The sequence below is a fragment of the Phaethon aethereus genome (genome assembly GCF_964289735.1).
Source record: "Phaethon aethereus genome assembly, chromosome: 14".
In the NCBI taxonomy this organism is placed as follows: Eukaryota; Metazoa; Chordata; class Aves; order Phaethontiformes; family Phaethontidae; genus Phaethon; species Phaethon aethereus.
The window spans coordinates 11,345,552-11,364,313 of record NC_138590.1 but is presented as its reverse complement, the minus strand read 5'-3'; the positions used below and the strand labels follow the sequence as shown (position 1 = coordinate 11,364,313).

Sequence of the window (18,762 nt, the reverse complement as noted above, 5' to 3'; positions counted from 1 at the left end):
ACTTGAATGCTTCTCCAGCTCTGATATAGCTGCTCTAAATCTGAGTGAACTGCTGCTCTATCAGCTTCCCTGTGTCTAATACAGTCTTCTGTATATAAAAATGCACTTGAGAGTTGTGAATGCAGCTGCCTGACACTTCTGCCCAAAAGTGGTCAAAGCGAGTTGGCAGTTTGGATGCTTCATCACCCATGGGCAGGTCCCTTACTGTAACTCCTGCAGTTGCCCTACTGCCTTGGCATTTTCTTCAGCCCCTCTCCGGTGAACCTCTTCTCCCGAAGTACACAGCCAGGGAGGTTTGCTTGTGGATCTGTGAGCCCTGGGTGGACACTGGCAGCCCAGCTCCGTGTGAGCAGAGTTCCTCATAATACACCTTGTTGTCTCACTTAGCTCTTCAGGAAGCTGCAGTAAGATTTGAAGAGTTGAAGGCACAGAAAGAGCTGAGACAGCTTCAGGAAGACAAAAAGAATGACAAGAAACCTCCTCCCTACAAACACATCAAGGTGAGGGCAGGTGCTGGAGAGACAGGTCCAGAAGAGAAGTCTTGAGCTGTTGGTGCAGGTGATTTACAGGTGTACAGAAACATTTCTATTGTTTGAGTGTCTGGCTGTATTTGAAGATTACTTTAGTCCTCTTGGCATCTTCAGTCATCCTCCACAGAAAGGAATCATGTATGCACAGAGCTGTATCGAAGCTGGACACCAGTAATAGAGGTACTCTGATTTACTGGAACAGATCTGGACATCTCTGTTCCATGTCAGTTGTGGGGAGAGTGCTATTAATACGCAATACGCTCAAGTACTGCATGCTGCTGATGGCAAGGTGGGCATCTGAGGTGGTGCAAGACAGGAGATGGTCAGTATGTAGTGGACCAGAGCCATGGGGAGGATCATAACCTACACTGGAGCTTGGCAGTATCTTGTTTCATCTCTGCTATTGGGGTTTTTTTTTTTTCTGTATTTGTTGGTGACTGAACAGAAATACTAAAGCAGATGTACGTGTTGGGATATCAGCCCTTTTGCTGAGTTTTGGGGAACTCTTCATGTTTAGGGCTGTATTTTGATATAGAATTGGAGCAGCAATAGAAGTCCTACAGGATGGAGGTGACTTGAGAGGAGAGCTGGGGCCAAGTGAGTACATGTGCTTGAGATGTGGGTCCAGACTGATCAGAAACCCAGGGACTCGGGGACTGTGTTCCTCTTCTCATTGCCTCTGTCTGCTCCTTCCCTTTTTTATGTGGCGAAGTATGAAAGCTTAACTGATTGCTTGTCACGTTTTATTTCTAGGTAGGTTTTCTAGGTGGGCAGGTATACCCTGCATGAGTTACGGGACAGTGTAAAGAATACAGCTGAATGTTGTGGCAGCAGTATGGGCCAAGTAGCTTCAGTGGAGGAAAGACAGTTTCTCATTACAGGTGTTTTTAAGCCTGTCTCTGGCTGCAACATGAAGGAGCTTTGGAAGCAGTTTGGAGCCTTTGAAATAGTCTTTTAATATAAGTAATAATGGTCACAGTCATGAGCCATGGCAGCTTTTCTGAGGTCTGGGTGCAAGCTGTTTGCCTCTGTGAAAGCAAAGCACTTTACAGGAGCATATGGTTAACTGGAGAAGGCTTCAGGGTGGAATAGCCAAAGCTGGCTGTGTGCGCTCCCATCCTGGCCTTCTAAGGAGATCAGCACCTCAGGGTTCATCCTGAGGAGCGGCAATGTGAGAGGCTGCTGCAAAATACACTTGGGATCCTTCATCACATCAGGGTTGTGGCTAGTCCAAGCATTGCCTTGTTTTGGAGCTGATTTTGTACCAGCAGTGCCTCAGAGTAGGGCAGGCCTGCTGGGCATGTGTGCGTACTGAGGGGCACCATGGTTGGACACTGTGGTTGCTTGGGATGGCAGTGCCAGAGCCAGCAAGGGCACCTCTGCCTGCCCTGGTGGTGGGTGAATGATCCTAATCCTGTGAGTCTCATTATTCTTAATGAGCTGATGAACTAACAGTCTGAGATGGGAAGCAGCAGAGAACACAAGAGTGACAAGGAAGGTCGGAGGTGGGAGGCAATACTAGGAGGAATGGGAGATTGTGTGTGTTGAAGAGATTAATCTGGGGTTTCTGCAGGGTTTGCTTTTAAACAAAGAGGGAGGATAAGGACTTGGCCAGTTCCTGCACTGGTAGCCTGCAGAGGCTTACTCTGTGGATGGGACTAGATAAATCATGGGGGGGCTGGAATAGTTTTGCTAAATGACCCTCTCCTTTCATGTTCTGGGAGAGGAAAGGGAGCTGATGGTATTGCTCGCCTGGGCAAAGCACAGCAAGGACCTTTTCTTCAGTGTCTGTGTCCAAGTCCTGACTCTCTGTTGCCTGCCTTTCAGCGTTTGCTGCCAGAACCAAAGGACCCTGCTCATGCCACAGACACGCCAGTTGCTTCTCCACCTGGTGCTGCACTCTGCTTCCTTCTGGAGCGGTTTTTCGAGAGCTCCTTGGCTTAACTCTGAGCTCTTCTTTGGGCCTTCCAACCCCAGCCTTGTCTGGTTTTTTCCTTCATTTATATCTGCAGGACAGTTGGGTAGGGGGCTAACTGCTTGTGGCCTGGTGTGAAGGGAGGCCCTCTGTACTCGGTCACAAACATGCCAGACTGGTTATCGTAGTGACAGCTGAGAAGACAAAATGGCTTGAAGGTGACAGATTCAAAAACTAGGGCTGCAAGGAGAAGCTAAGGAGAAGGACCTGACACTGAGACTGGAGAAGGTGCTTTTTCATGGAAAAAACGGTTTGGTGTCAGTCACAGGTATGGTGTGCAACCAGCAAGAGCGCTGGGCCACCTGGGCTGGATGTAGGCACAGTGGTGATGGGAGGCAGACACTTGGCAGCCTCTTCCTCCTCCAGGGTGACAGAATACACCCTGCACCAGGTGATGCTAATGGGGGACCTGCATCTTCCTTAGCTCTTTCCTTTAACCATATATGTCTTGAAATAGTGTGCTCAAAAGTACCTGTACTTGTGTCCTTCTGCCCCTCGGTGTAACTACCTTGCACTGTAGCCTGTCAGCTTGTAGGCAAGGGTTGAGTATAGAAGCGACTATCATGATGACCTGTTGTTCTTATGTAGCTAACATCTTTCATGTGCATTCAAGGTGAACCGGCCGGTGGGTAAGGTGCAGATCTTCACTGCAGACCTGTCCGAGATACCGCGTTGCAACTGCAAACCAACAGATGAAAACCCATGTGGCCTGGATTCCGAATGCATCAATCGCATGTTGCTCTACGAATGCCACCCCATGGTTTGCCCTGCTGGGGAGCGCTGCCAGAACCAGTGCTTCTCCAAACGGCAGTATCCCGAGGTACAGATTTTCCGCACACTGGCACGAGGCTGGGGCTTGCAAGCCAAAACAGACATCAGAAAGGTGTGTACTCTGTTTCTGCTTGTAATTTTCTCTTGACACTTCTCTTGCTTAGTGTTGGTTTCAATAGATTTGAAAAATTACTATCTTCCATAATTTGAAGAAAACTTCTTGCCATAGAATGCCACTTAGGAAAAGAATGAATGAATTTAACTTTTCCAGTCCTGACAAGAATGTTTTGGCTTAGCTAACCAAGAAAATGGTTTGCATGTTGATATCCCACAGGGTAAGAAAGATGATTGCTCGATCTGTCTGCTTGTATGGACGATGGGCTTTATGAGTACACCAGAACACTGGCCTGAAGATGGTGCTCAGGATTTCCAGATGGGGAACAGTGATTATACCATCCCCCCATTCTTGAATAGCCAGGCTTTTCCAGCATGAGAATCTTGTATCAGAAACTGAAACCAGGGCTTGGCTCTTACAAAAGGGTAATGTCTTGGAGATGGCTATTGTTATTGCTGAAACTGGTGTCTTCAGCTAAAACACTTGTATTTTTTTTTTTTTTAAATGCAGAGAGTAGTAGTTCTGTGGACACATGTCTCTGCTGAATGAAGAAGGAAGAATGTTTAAAGCAAAGAGAACCCCAAAGTTAGAAAAGGATGAAGTGAAACAGAGGACAATTAGCATAGTAGGAGAAGAATGTCTGAAAAAGGAGTAGGCACAACATGCTATGGGAAGGCTTGATAGCAGTAAGAAAAATGTGGGTCTAGTCTGTTTAGACTTTGTGCCTGCTGCATATAGGTTAAAGGATCTCTCTGCCATTTCATGCACCTGTTATGTTTCACTTTCAGCAGACAGTCTGGAAACAGCAAAACTCAATTATTTAATGGAGGCAGCCATTAGCCCCAGTGGACCAGAGCTGGGGTTCCCTTTGACAGTTGAAGTATGGTCTCATGGCAGGGGAACTCTGCAGATGCGCTGCAGGAGCAGGTGCCCTAGGTGCATCATGGTGCTCGGTGTGCTTGATCCCCAAAGGGATACTGTTTCCAGCTGGAATGCAGTTACGCAGTGCTTTGAGCTTTGCAGCAAAGAGTTGTTCTTGTAGTTTACTTTTATGCTGTCCCTGAATGTTAATTCTTTCTGTAGCACAAAGAATCTGATGGCCATAGTTGCTTTATTTAATTTATTTCAGGTTATTTGTTGAGTGTGTGAAACGGATGTATGATTCAGGGCTCTTAGTGAAGACTGTAGGTCAAATTGGCTGCAAAGGAGATTTTTATGGAAGGTTTTCCACAAAGGAAACAGGAACTAAGTTTCAGCATAAAGGTGGATGTCCCTCCATCCTGGAGGGAATTTGTCTTCATCTTACCAGCTTATTTTCTCTCTGACAGGGTGAATTTGTTAATGAATATGTTGGGGAGCTAATTGATGAAGAAGAGTGCCGAGCTCGAATCCGCTATGCTCAGGAGCATGACATCACCAATTTCTACATGTTGACGCTGGATAAGGTATGTGGAAAGAATTTCTCTTGCCAGGATACTATTACAGAAGTAAAATGATTACAAGGAAGGCATGATAGTGGTCTTTTCCAGCAAGTAAAAAGGTGCTAAGAGTTGCTGACGAGCTGGTCTGTGCTTCTACTAAAGAGAAGACTAAAAGAATGGACTTAGCATGCAGTAGAGAAGTTTCGGGTTGGATATTAGGATTAGGAGCAAAGTCTGAACTGACTTCAGTGGAATTTGTTCAGAAGAGGTGAGGCAGTTATCTGAGGGCAATTGTCTGAGGATCATAGATCCTGCTTCAGCGTAACAGGGTGAATTTGTAACCTCAGGATCCTTCCCAGCAGCTGAACCACGGAGAGTCCAGAACTGGGCTGGTGTGTGCCAGAGAAAGCATCAGTCATCAGATGTACAAGTATCAGGCACAGTGAGACACTCATTTAAGTTCAGATCCCAGGTCTTGCTGATCTAAGCAGAAGGGTGGATTTTGTTACGCCCACAGACTCCTCAGTGGGGTCCTGGAGGCCAGGTTGTTGGTGTGAGCTCCCGGATTTCAGAGGTAAGTAGTCTTGTCAGCTGCTTTCCACACCTTGTCAATCAACCTTGGAAAGATTGGAAGGAAACCATGAAAGCAGGCATTCCAAGAAGCTGTCATGTGTGGGACAAGATAACAATGTGACTTGATTCCTGGCTCTCCCTTCTTCTTGCTGGAAATTCACACTGACCGTATCTTGTTCTCCTTGTCTGGCTGATGGGTGAGAGTGGGGACAAAACCAAGTGTTAGTATGTCCCTTATTATTGCAAAAATGAATCTCAACTTTTGCTGCTTACAGCTGCCCTCTCCTCTCTGACACAGTCTAGCAAATGGTAGTGTACTGTACAGCAGCGTACCTCGCACGTTACATGCTGTTCCTGTTTTCCTTCTATACATAGATGTACAAGAAATAGGAACTGGTATTTTGCTTTTGGGGTCTGGAACCACAAGTGCTGTCTTGGAACACCACACTGCGCTGGTGTAGTGTTTATCCAGTATTGACATGGCAGGGAGAGCTAACTCCCCAGAAAGCATCCATGCTGTTCAGGAGCCCATGTGCCTTTGAAGAGGAAGGTGATGTTGCACAGGAGACTGTATTGCTATATGATCTGCCAGCCCTGAGCAGACATCAGTGTGTGGAAACTGCTTGGGTGTCTGTCGATTTTCCAGGCCACACAGCGACACCTCTCCCTTACGCTTGGTTAAAACACATGTGCAAGCTCAGGTACTTTGGAGATGTCATCAGATGCCTCCGTTGTCGTACTTTTCACTGCCAAACAGTGCTTTCTTGGTATATACTGGTACCTATGCTGCAGCAGTTTGAGCAGGAAATGACAGTTATCAAATGTGTTTTTCTGTCTTCCCCCCCCCACCCAGGATCGAATCATTGATGCTGGGCCAAAGGGCAATTACGCTCGGTTCATGAACCATTGCTGCCAGCCAAACTGTGAGACTCAGAAATGGTGTGTGAATGGCGATACTCGGGTCGGGCTCTTCGCAATTGTAAATATCAAAGCTGGTAAGGAACCCCACTCTTGTCAGTACCTGCAGTTAAAAACATGGGAGTGTTTCTGTAAGGAAAGGGGAGAGTTTGCAGCTCCCTGGAAGGATATTTAATTCTTGTTTTCACATAGGCATTCATGAGACTTAACACCAGTGCTGACATAATGAAACACATACATCCATGGTATAAATGGAGGTTCATAGTTCTGATTTACAGGGCTAGGAAATGGAACTAAGCATGCTACAGCGTGCGGTAGAATGCCCTTTTTAGCTGTAGTATGTGGCAGGGGTGTCGGGTTGCACTGAATTTTCAGCCCACACAGACCTGTAGGAAGATTAATAGTTGGTACCCTTGCACAGTTGTCACAGTCATTTGTGTCATTATATTTCAAAGGAGGTTTTGCTTCAGCAGTAAAATGTTCTGCCCCATAGTTCATTACAACTTGCTTGGTTTTGATCTGCTTTTGTGCCAGGGACTGAGCTGACTTTCAACTATAATCTGGAGTGTTTGGGAAATGGAAAGACCGTTTGTAAATGTGGTGCCCCAAATTGCAGTGGCTTCCTAGGAGTACGGCCAAAGGTATGATGCATCCTTTAAGCTTTTGCTTGTCCAAATCATCTCTTTGCATAGATGTGTATCCTTTGTTGCAGAGATCTCGGGAAGGGTAATCTGGTTTCAGTGTGGCCATAAGAACATTGCTTGAAATGACTTGAATATTCAAGTTTTCATTCTGGGAGAGCAGATCTTAGACCTCAATTATTAGAGTTACTATAAACATTGACAGGAAATTGTATTTTATGCAAAGAATAAATGAAAGATTTTTTTTCAGAATTTTCTGCTTATTATCATGGCAAATTCCATTGCATTAGAGGACCAAAGAACAGGCACGGGAAAGACTTCCATCGCATAACCAGGAAACCACAGCTCAGCCCATTTTCCAAAGTAAAAGCCTGAGTAAATTGTGAGCCTACATGGAAGGCCAGCAAATTCTCATTCTTTCAGACTGGAATTGCTTTAGAGCACCAGAAGGCTTCCACATCACCATCTTCGCTGCAATAAGAAAGTGCCTGTTTTTTCCTTCTTTTAGTTAAGCAACCGAAGTTTACACATTAGACGGGAATAAGAAATTTGCCGCATCTGTAGTAGAAAAATCACTAGCTTTTAGAACTCACTGACTTTTGAGAGCTTTGTTTTGTAACTGTAATGTTGCAGTAACATGAATTTATTTCAGTTACCTCCTTATGTGAGCCGGTTCTCACTGGGACAAGGAAATAACAGGAGCAGTTGGCCAAGTTCCCAGCTGTCACCAGCTAAATCTGTCTCAGATGTTGGTTTGTTTCAAGAGCTTCACTAAATCAGTAATCCCTCTGGCATGTGGATACTGGTTGCTTGTTTACCCACAGTTAAGGGTTAAAAGCTCCAGTAGCACAGTTGTTAAACCCCATCAAAATATAGGGAAGGTTTTGTGAATTCTCGAGAGTGCTTAGTTCTGCAAAAAAATTAATTTAAGATTAAAAAAAAAAGGATGTCTTCAGAAGTTGACAGATGAGGTGAATTACACATGTGATGTATTTAGTTCTTTTTTGGTTTGCGATTTAAAGTTCAATCGATCTTGGGCTGCTGCTGTGTTATACATGGCTTGACTGTCATTTTCACCCTGAAATTGCAGGTTGCCTGATGGAAATCAGAGAGAGGTGCCCTTTAGTTGGCATTAATGTTCCATTGTGATGCCTGAGGTGACTCATTCCATCTTGATGAGTTGGGCTAAGCAACAATACCCAAGAAAACAGTATCTTGGTTTTTTTTGTTTTTCAAATTCATTCCACAATAGATGCATTTTTAAGCTTCCTGAAGATGCAGCAAGATAAAACTTGGCTGATTATACTCAAGTTCACTCTTAAAAGTTACCTTTCTAACTAGGAGTGTGGAATAATGCGTGGGAGTCTATTGTACTGCAGTGAGCAAGTGGGAATCGCTTAGTCCAGCTGTTAGACCTTGCTTAGACATTCAAATTAGCTGTGAAGGGTTTTTCTTGTTCTCTTTGTAATTAGATGGCCGAGGTACTAGGCACTGAGAATAGGTGGAGTAGTTTAGGTGGAGTGATTTCACTTCCTGCGTTTTCAGTGATAAGAAAGGCCTGAGTTGTCCCCATTGTCAATGGGAATGATGGTATGAAAACAGAAACATCCACATGTGAAGGGGAAGGAAACAATCAAGAGATAGGCGGCAAGAGAGCTGGATAACCACTGCTGCCAAATTCTGAAATTGTAGTTCTGGAGACAAAGTTTTTAAATTTTTTTGGTGTTTCTGTTTTTAATCTTAATAGGAGAGTGATGAAAATAGTGCCCAATATTTATGCAGAATAAAGGATGCAATAGCATCCTCATAGCCATCATCTCAACACACAGAGATGTTCTGCATGGAGAATGCATATTTGGATAGGAGAATATGTTGAAAAAGGCATAAAACTTAGTTCATGTCTGTTTAGATAAACTGAACTGATAGTGCTTTGATAAGGTCACTGACAGGGGACAAGGTAGCATCGTCTTTGTGGAGTTGAGTGTTTGGTACAATGGGAGGCTTAGACTGTGAGAGGATCTGTGCGAGTGTGTTAAGAGTGGTCCAAGGACCTACCTTGAATCTGGGTGGGGGCATCTTTGAAGGAAGCCTTAGGCCAAAGAGAGCACTTAAGCCATTTAGATGCCAATCTTGGGACCAGTTGTGGTTATTTCATTAATGCCTCTAACAGAGCTTGTTGGAAGCATGGTAATTTAACTGTACTGATGACACAGTTGTCACAACTGTGATCTGTTAGGTGTCATCGGTGCGGGAGATGGAGAGGGTGGGGCAATTGCAAAGGAATAACTGAGTATAACCGGTAAGAGGCTGGAGTTCAGTCATTCAGTATGCTAGAGTACACACCTGGAGGGTAATAACAGAAACGAGTCTGCAATGAGAGGGTCACTGATGAGCAGTCATGGTGGAGAAGGAGTTGTTGTACAGTTCAGCCGCCGCAGGACTGAGCTGCTGTGGTGACGCAGCTGTGAAAGGCAAATGCAGGTGGTGCTGTGGGAGGGACTTCCCATTTTCCTAGAGAAGTGTTGGTGTCGCTGTACACAGCCTGTAAGGCATCATATGAAGTAGCATGTATACTTCTGTAACTTGTGTTTGGGAGAAATAAACTCAGAGGTGGAGAAAAGCTGTTGGGAAGGTTAGAGATGCAGATTCTGAAAGTGTTCGGTTTGTGAAAAGTAAAGTGTGTCCTGGTAGTTAACTTCAGGGAGAGAAAAACTGCAGAATAAGAGCAATGTTGACACAAGAACAAATAGGTCTAAACTCATCACAAATAAATTCAGACCGAAAATTAAGAGAGGGGTGAGGAATATCAAAAAGTACAGGAAGGCTTGGGAGAGACTACTTGTGATAATCATGGGGGTAAGGAGACCTGACAGCTTTGACTGAGGACCTAAAGAGTCTGAGTGGTGGCACAAGCTCAGTGACACCAGGCAGCCCCTGGCTCCTTGCTCTGCTGTTGCTAATTGCGTATATCACATGGTTAACCAGGCTTTGGTAAAGGGCTCCCAGGATCTCTCTCTCAAAAAAAAAAAAAAAAAGAACTATTTGCTGTAGTAAACTGGTTACCAAACACTCAGAAGCACTATAGAAATGCTGCATGTGTTTCAGGTATGGCTGGCAGTGGGATTTTTATTTTGTGGGGTTTATCTCCACTGTAGCAGGAAGGGAACACATGGAAGGGGCAGAGACCTGCATTAACTGATGTTGTCTCACCTGCAGAGCCAACCCAGCCTCACTGAGGAGAAGTCCAAGAAGCTGAAGAGACGGCCGCAGATGAAGCGCAGGTCGCAGGCGGAGGTGATGAAAGAGCGAGAGGACGAGTGTTTCAGCTGTGGGGATGGAGGGCAGCTAGTTTCTTGTAAGAAGCCAGGCTGCCCCAAGGTGTACCATGCAGACTGCCTCAACCTGACCAAGAGACCTGCAGGTCAGTGTTCCACACAACTGGGCTCTGCTTGGGTCACAGAGTTGGCTCAAGGTGTCTCAGGTGCTGCTCAACACCTTGCACTCACTTCACACCATCTTAAAATTTAGAGAGATCTTTATCACTTGAACAGACTTTGTGGCCCACATGACACAACCCCAGTTTGCACCTCACTGGGACTGCAAAAAGATGAATTGGTTGCTGAAGGGGGAGCTGGTCCTTGCCTAAGAAGTGGTGTGTGTGAGCTGACCTCATCCTTGGGGCCTGGCAGAGGACCGTCCCAACAGTAGTTGAGGTATTGGTTCCTCAGGTTGGCGCCTTTCCCAAAGCTGAAGACAACCGAGTTGGATGGTGAGGAAAAGCACTGATGGAAAACAGGAGTTGGAGAAAAATGTGTTAGATGTCTGAATAGCCATGAGTTCATAGGGGAGAGAATGATATCAAAGCATATCCTGGTTTGTGGTGAAATGAGAGCAGAAATTTGAAATAAGAAGAAAACAATATTCAAAAAGTACTTCTAGTTGTGTGCAGAGGAAGAAATAGGCTCCCAGTATGAGTGATAAAACAGTTTCTGGTTTGTTCATAGTTCAGGACGTGTAAAGTAGTATCTGTTGGAGGAAAAGATTTAAGTTGCATTTTAACAGCCTAAAGGAGCTGGTTGAGGGGAGTGTTTCCTCTCTTGTTTAAGTTTGTCTTGGTTACTAAAGGAGTTCCTGCAACCTTTAATGAGTGTTCAGGTTTAACCAATGCTCAGAAAGGGAAAAAGCCTGACCTAAGTCTTGGTAGGCCAGTTAGTCTGATTTCTGTCAGGCCAGGAGGATGGAAAAGCTGATACGGGAACAAGTGCCAAAGAATTAAATGGCAAGAATATCAACATTACAAGATGACAAGTTTTTAGGTGGAAGAACTCATCAAACCTAATTTGAGGTTTTTTTGCTAAGATAATAAATTTGGTTAATAAAGGCAACTGCATTGAAGTAATTTGTTTAGGGGGCTGTAAATACTCTGATTTAATACCCTAAACTTTGTCATAATTAGTAATTCTCTATATATCTCTGTACAGTATTTTCTGTGGACTTTGGAAGAAGGCTGAGAAACATGGAACCAAGTGGTCTCTGAAAGTAACTGCTGGGAAAGTCACTGCGACAGTGTTTCTTTCGGCACGCCACGGGGAGCCAGAACTAGGCATTCAACACCTTTAGCTGTAATTTGGCAGGAAGTGTAGAAGGACTAGTATCATATTTTGTAAATGACAGAAATTATGTGTGTGCATGTGTTTAGTTTTGGGCAGAATAGGGCATTTATACAGAAGAGCTTGGATTGCTCGTTGAACAAACACTGTAACAGCAATGTGAAAGGCAACGAGAGTGCATGATGATGTTTCTGTAGGAATGACCTGCAGGGTGAGGGAGTGCTGAATATCACCTTTCTATGCATTTTTGTGTGCTAAAGACAATGTTCTGTAACATCCTGGCAGGTCACATGCTTTAAAGTCTCCAGTAAAGGAGAATCCAGCCTTTACCCTGTTCCCGTTTTCCATTTGAAAAGTTTCTCCTAACAGCCTGACTTGAAAAAAACAAGGGAATGCCATCTTGTCAATACCCATTTTTTTACATACTGAGGCTGTTATCTCCTTAGTCCTTTTCTGGCTTAAATAAATGCAGCCTGTCCTTGCAGCTCTTATTTTCTAAAATTATTATTCTTGGCCTGCTCTGGACTGTCCCCCACTTCCCTACACATTTTTAAAACGGTGGCAACAAGAATATCTTTAACATTTTTTTGCAGCCAAGGCCTTCCTAACACCAAAAGAACAGAATAATTATATTTATAATTATATTTTGTGTTTTACATAAAATTCCTCAGGAAATGAGATTTGACTTGTTTTGCAAAAATAACTTTTATATTTATATGACATTTGTGATGTGCCCTATCATACTTCAGTCTTCATCTTGATCCTTTTCACATACTTATTTTATTTCTTTCTCCTGAAGTCCTGCTTTGTGTGGGTCTTTATTTAATTGCACCTTTTTCGTGCAAGAGCATCTGTCCAGTTTAAATTCTGAGTCTGCCTAACCAGATTTTTGCAGTTCCTCACAGCCTTGTTATTATCTACTGGTTTTTGTTATCATATTCGCTGTTCTGCTTCCAGAAGTTTAAATTAAAATACAGGCTAAAATAGGCTCCTGAAGGATGTCATTGGAAATGCTTGCTCAGTTTGCTGGAAGTCCATTAATAGTTGTGGGGTTTTTTGAGAATGATTTTTCAGCCCATTGTAGCCACTTTACTCTTTCTACATGTAGGCTGTTACTTTCATAGCCCACTCATCAAAGCATGGTACAGGAAATGAAAGGTTCAGCACTTTTTACTTCAGATGTGTCTTCTGCCATGAGCATTGCTGTCGAGTAATTGGAATTTCCTGCTTGTTTGCATGTTACTGATTGTGTGATCTTATTTCCGAGAGCTCCTCTGCTCTGGGCTGTCTCGGGAGAGGCTGCTTATTCATTAGGCCTTTTATCCTGTCAAAGACCATTAGAGTGGTTTGATAGGATTTATCCTTCCTGCAACATACTGGCAGGTTTTGATTTATTTTCCATCTGTACGAATGACCTCTTACAATAATAGTCCCAGAGTCTTTCCAGTGGCCAAAGTGAGTGTTAAGTGTGGCTTTCTGGGTTGCTGACAGTGCAGGGGGAGCAGCGACAGCACTGCAGCACTGCGAGCCTGAAACGGGGAAAACCACGTGTAGCATTAAACATCCCCGCTCTGAAAAGGATGATGAAAAATCAGGAGAGAGACAGAAAAGCAATGTACTTATTTTGAAGTTGGAACAGAAGCCTTGGATTAGTGTCAAAGGAGGGGAGAAATATGCTGCATGTTGTCTTCAACCCCAGAGGAAAAGCAGTGTGAGAGAGGGGAATGGAAAGCTGATGTTGCACCAGTACACAGAGAAATGGCTGCAGCTGCTCAGTGCCAGGCTGCAGTCAGGCTCTCTCCCAGCCTTCCTGGAAAAGAGCTGGTAGCCAAAGCCACAGATGTGTGGGCTTGGTTCAGGGAGGCTGGGAAGTGCTCTGGCCTGGCTGATGTGCATGGCTGTTCTCTGTCATTGCTTGTGCTCTGAGCGCAGGCTAGGCTGTGCGAGGACCCCTCTGCGGGGAGCTGCTCTTCGCAGCAGGGCAGGGAGCTGGGGGGAGGGGGGGTGGGCATGGGGTACGGGATTTTTGGGGAACATGGAGGCAGGAGACTTATTCGGAAAGGTCCTACAAGAGGTCAGGGACTCAGCATCATGCACCTTGGGTGCAAATGGTCTCACTGTTCCCGGTGTCCATGCACTGGTGAGAAGCATTTGGTAGAGACGGCAGCAGCCTTGGCTGGGGGTAACAGGGGGCTGAACCAGTGAGGTCATCTACAAGTGGAAAAAGCAGCAATCTCTGAAGTGTCATGTTGGTATTTTTTTCTGCGATGCTGTTGATACTGATGGTGAATAGATTCAGTGTGGACATGGAGCTCCTCAGGGAGCAGCCTGGCTTTGTGTTAGGCAGCATTTTTATCATGGCCATACACAGAGTTAAAGAAGACGCCTGTGGGTACAGAGGCAATAGAAACTTACTCCCTTGTGATCACTGCCCTCTCACTTCTTCTTTCTGATAAACAGGAAGGGAGGTTGTTGGCCCAGGATTAACAAAGACTTAGATGAACCTGATGCATCTACTTAAGAAGTCAATTGAGTGTATTTTATACACAGACACCACTGTTGTTTGTGGAAATCAAAGCCACAGAGATGTGAAAGCTGGGGGTGTCTGCTCTTCTCTAGGCACCCGTATTGGTTAGCGTTGTGCTGGAGACAGATGGACTTTTGGTCTGAGCTGGAATGGCTTGTGTTTGTCAGGATTATCATTTCCCTTCTTGCTTCCAAGAATACAGGTTCCTCTTAACTGCCTGTCGAGCCTGGGAGCTATGGCAGAAACTGAGGAGGACATGTATGGGAATATTACAAGGGTATTCCCCCTCTCCCTTGAACTCCCTTTGCATCAGGCCTTGTCTCTTCCCCTTGTACCACTCCTAAGGTATGTCTTTTCTCCTGTGTCTGTGCTGCAGGAAAATGGGAGTGCCCATGGCATCAGTGTGATATGTGTGGTAAGGAAGCAGCTTCCTTCTGCGAGATGTGCCCCAGGTCGTTCTGCAAGCAGCACCGGGAAGGCATGCTCTTCATCTCCAAGCTGGATGGACGTTTATGCTGCACAGAGCATGATCCCTGTGGGCCTAACCCTCTAGAGCCGGGAGAAATTCGTGAGTATGTGCCTCCCATAGGAGCCCTGGCTAACGGCGAGGATACCCAGCCAACAGAGCAGCCGCCTGCAGACACAGACCTGAGCGTTCAGCCTCTGGACAGCCTACCTCAGTCTGTGGCCCTCAGACTGCAGTCACCAGAAAAGCCCCCTGCTACCCTAGCGCTGAGGCTGCCACCATCAGACAAGCCCCCCACCACCCTAGCCCTGAGGTTGCAGCCATCAAATAAGCCCCCCACCACCCTGGCCCTCAGGCTGCCTCCACCAGACAAACCGCCCGCCACCCTGGCGCTGAGACTGCCACCATCAAATAAACCCCCCACCACCTTGTCACTGAGGCTGAAACCATCCAACAAACCCCCCACCACTCTCTCTCTCCGGCTGCAGCCTTCAGACAAGCCTCCCACCACCCTGTCGCTCCGCCTGCAGCCGTCGGACAGGCCCCAGGCTGCCCTGTCCCTAAGGCTGCAGTCAGAGAAACAGCCCATCATCGTAGCGTTGAGGCCTCAGCAGCCCGACAAACCTCCCACCAATGCGGTGCTGTGGCCACTGGACGAGTCCTCCAGTGATGCCTCACAGCCTCACCTGCCGAGCAAATCTCCTCCGGGAACTCCACAGTCATCGGACGAGTCGCTTGTTACTTCTGGGACCCTGCAGCTCCAGCTGTCAGATGAGCCTCTTGCTGCCCCCGGGGTTTTGGGGTTATCGGACAAGTCTCTCATTGACACCAGGACCCAGCAGCCTGAGCTGCTGGATGAGTTCCCAACGAAATGCCTGCATCCTCAACTGTCGGACAGACTTCTTGCCACAGCGGGGACCCTGCAGTCGCAGCCGGTGGATGAGCCTCCTGCAGCTGATCAGCCTCAGCCATTGGACAAAGTTTCTGCCCAGAGTATGAAGCCTCAGTCTCTGGAAAAGGCACCCAGCTCTGTGGTGCTGCAGGTCCCAGCATCGGAAATGGCTCCCGGTCCTGGAGTGCTGTGGCCTCTGCCCATAGAAAAAGTCCCCAGCTCCCTGGTCTCTCGGATCCTGCCCACAGAGAAGGTTCCTGGATTGGCTGTGCCACGGCCCCCACCTCCAGAGAAGGCTTCCTTCTCTGGGGCAGTGTGGATCCCAGACATGGAGAAGGCTCCCAGCTCGGGGGTGCCCCGTCCCCTGCTTCCGGAGAAGGCTTCTGCCTCAGGGATGCCACGGATCCTGCCCACAGAGAAGGCTCCCAGCTTAGGGGCACCGCGGTCCCTGCCTCTGGAGAAGGCTCTTGGCTCCCGGTCACCACATGTCCTGCCCATGGAGAAGGCTCTCAGCTCGGGCGCCTTGCGGATCCCACTCACACAGAAGGCACTCACCCCTGGGATGCTGCGGCCCCTGCCTCCAGAGAAGGCTGCCGACTCTGGGGCCCTGCGAGTCCTGCCTCCGGAGAAGGCTCTCAGCTCTGGGGCTGCCCGGCCTCAGCTCTTGGAGAGGCCTCTCACTCTTACAGCCCCGTGGCCTCAGGCATCAGACAAGCTGGCTGCTGCCGTGGCTCCTCGGCCTCAAGCCTTGGACAAGCCTCCCGCTGCGTTGGCTCCGAGGCTGTTGCTGTCAGAGAAGGCGCTGCGACCCGTTGACCAGAATGCACAACCGAAGGAGAGGGGAGCCCTGGCTGTGGAGCTGAGTCCCCAGCAGAAAGAGAGGACCATGTTAGCTGGTGAGCAAATCTCTTGGTCTGCTGGGAAGGCGGTGATGCATGTCGGACAGGTACCTTGGCCTACAGAGAAACTACAGATGCATGAGCAAACCCACTGGCCCACTGCAAAAGCCCTGACGCCTGCAGAGCAGCCTCCCCGGACAGCAGAGAAACTACCAGAGCCAACCCTTCAACCCGGCTGGGAGGTGGCCTCAGCCCCTGCAGAGCAAACCCCTTGGACATCAGAGAGATTGCGTGCATTTGAGCAGACCCCTCGGCCAGCCAGGGAAGCACCGGTGCCCCCAGAGGAGATGCAGTGGCTTGTCACGAACATTCAGACAATTGACCAGATTTCTTGGCTGAGTGGAAAAGCACAGACTCCTCAGGGGCAGGACCCTTTACCTGAACAAAACACAGCGCTAGCCCGTAACCAGGATTCTGTCTGTCGTGAGTTGGCCGACTCAGAGCCAAAGTGAGGTTGGTGAATATGGGAGGCAGGTTTCAGTCTTTTAATGTTTAGGGAGGGGAATCTTTGTGTTTTGTTTTGTTTTTTTTTTTTTTAAATTCACTTCCCTGAGCCCAGCCCCTAACCCATGCACATCCCATCCGTATTCTCTTGTGACATGAGCAAGGACATTCACTTAAGTCTGAGTGTGGCCCAGCTGAAGGGAGGGAGTATCCATGACCTTTTCCTCTTCCTTTTACAAATGATAAAGCTGAAATAAAGAGTCCACTCTGGGTAAAAATCTCCAACTCCATTGAAATGGTCACATTACTGATCCAGCGTGTTTGAGTTCCAGGTCTGATTCGTAGACGGGTTCCCAGGCACATCTAGGGGCCTTGCTCTTGTTACTGTATTTAGAGGAAGCAGATCAGTCAGGCTGCCTCGGGACTGGAAATGTTTCGGGGATCAGGCAGTGAGCAGTCAGGTGTATGCCCTTGCTGGACTCTGTGGAACCAGGGAACGGGGTTTATCTGTCTGCCCAGGTCTCTGTCCCTGCAAGGTGTTGCTTTGTGAGGTTTGTCCGTACGTTTGCTGGGACCTGCTGCGTGCGTGGTTCACTGAAGGACAGGTATCATCTCCAGCTGGGCTGGGAGAGGAGCCTGCTGCACTTACTCAGTGCAGTTTTCTCCAGCAATAGGCAATATCCATTCAGGCTCCTTTGTACAAAGCTGCAACTGGCCAGGCCTGAGAAACGGGGAATCGGAAGGAGGTCAGGGAAAAAGGTATCTTAGAAGAAGCCATCAGGCAGTTTTTTCATTCTTGTGTCTTAATCCTTTAGCACAGGACATGCAGAGTGTTTTCCTGCGCTCGAAAAGACTGTGACCTATAAAGCAGCAATAGCAGAGTAGGGCAGAGTGGATTTCCGCAGGTGCTGAGCACTGCCCTGGCAGGGTGGTGGTGCTCCCTTTCAAATTTCCATCCAGTCTCTTCTTGACTTCTGTCATCACCGTGAGCCAGCAGACTGAGCAGACTTTTCTCCCTTGCCCCAGATGTGTTCAGGACGTGTTTGCATCACACCTGGTCTTCCCAGCAGCAGGACACACTGCCGAGCTGCAAGTGAAGCCTGTACCGTTTGCTGCGCAGCGCGAAGGCAAGGGTGCCGTAGCTGTATCGGGACCCATCTCGACACCTTCCCCTTGAGTAGCTTCTGGCTTAACTCTTCTACAACCAAAGGAGACTTGAATTAACTGGACTGTGTTGGTGTGCGTGTGTGTGCGTGTGTGTGTGTCCTTCCAATTGAATAGTAGTTCTCACACTGGAACACAGTGGGCTCCATCAGCTGGCTGGCTTGCTTTTTTCCTCTTCTCCCTTTTCCAGTTAAGGAGATGTTTAGTACCTGGTGGTCATCAGGCTGGTGTCCAGACTAGGCCTGCTGAAAGCCATTTAACTCAAGCATCGAGGCAGAAGTTTGGTTGGCCATGGTACTCCTGGGGCAATCTGTAGAGTTCCAGGGATCTGTGGAGTGGCATCTTGTGACCACCGCCACCCTCACAGGCAGGAGGACGGGCGTCCCTGGGCGGTGCTGCCCAAACTGGATGGGATCAGTATCCTGCCAAGGAAGCGCTGCGGACCAGCACACTCTCCCACTCTCACAACACATTACCTCTGTGGTTTGCCTGAGTTCTGCCGATCCGGGTGCTGCAGCCTCGGATCTCCATGCCCACCATCACCAGACCCTTGCACAGCTCCAGTGTATCCTTCTCCTTCCAGGCAGATCTGCAGGTCCCTCCCTGGAGAGTGAGTGTGCAGCTCCAGGCTGATGCTTTCCCTCTGACGTGGGAGCAGGTCCTTGTTCCCCCCTGGCTTGCAAGTGCCTGCTGCTCCCCAAGCAGACCGTCATGAGCTTTGTGTTTTTCTATGAAGGGAGGCAGACACTTGTACTGAGGCTAAACCAAATCCGTTCTCCTTTCCTGATGTACACACCCCAAGACAACATCCTGCTG

General features: G+C 47.5%; 1 protein-coding gene across 1 annotated transcript in view; it reads left to right on the top strand.

The window, feature by feature from the left end:
- NSD1 (nuclear receptor binding SET domain protein 1) overlaps positions 1 to 17,446 on the top strand; it is a gene marked incomplete at its 5' end in the record, with an annotated part of 60,617 nt that extends 43,171 nt beyond the window's left edge. The window contains 7 exon segments of the mRNA XM_082006229.1: positions 388 to 500; positions 3,119 to 3,388; positions 4,720 to 4,836; positions 6,239 to 6,380; positions 6,838 to 6,944; positions 10,161 to 10,365; positions 14,458 to 17,446. Coding sequence (XP_081862355.1) covers positions 388 to 500; positions 3,119 to 3,388; positions 4,720 to 4,836; positions 6,239 to 6,380; positions 6,838 to 6,944; positions 10,161 to 10,365; positions 14,458 to 16,790 — 3,287 coding nt within the window. The 3' untranslated portion in view covers positions 16,791 to 17,446.
- Positions 17,447 to 18,762: the final 1,316 nt, after the last annotated feature.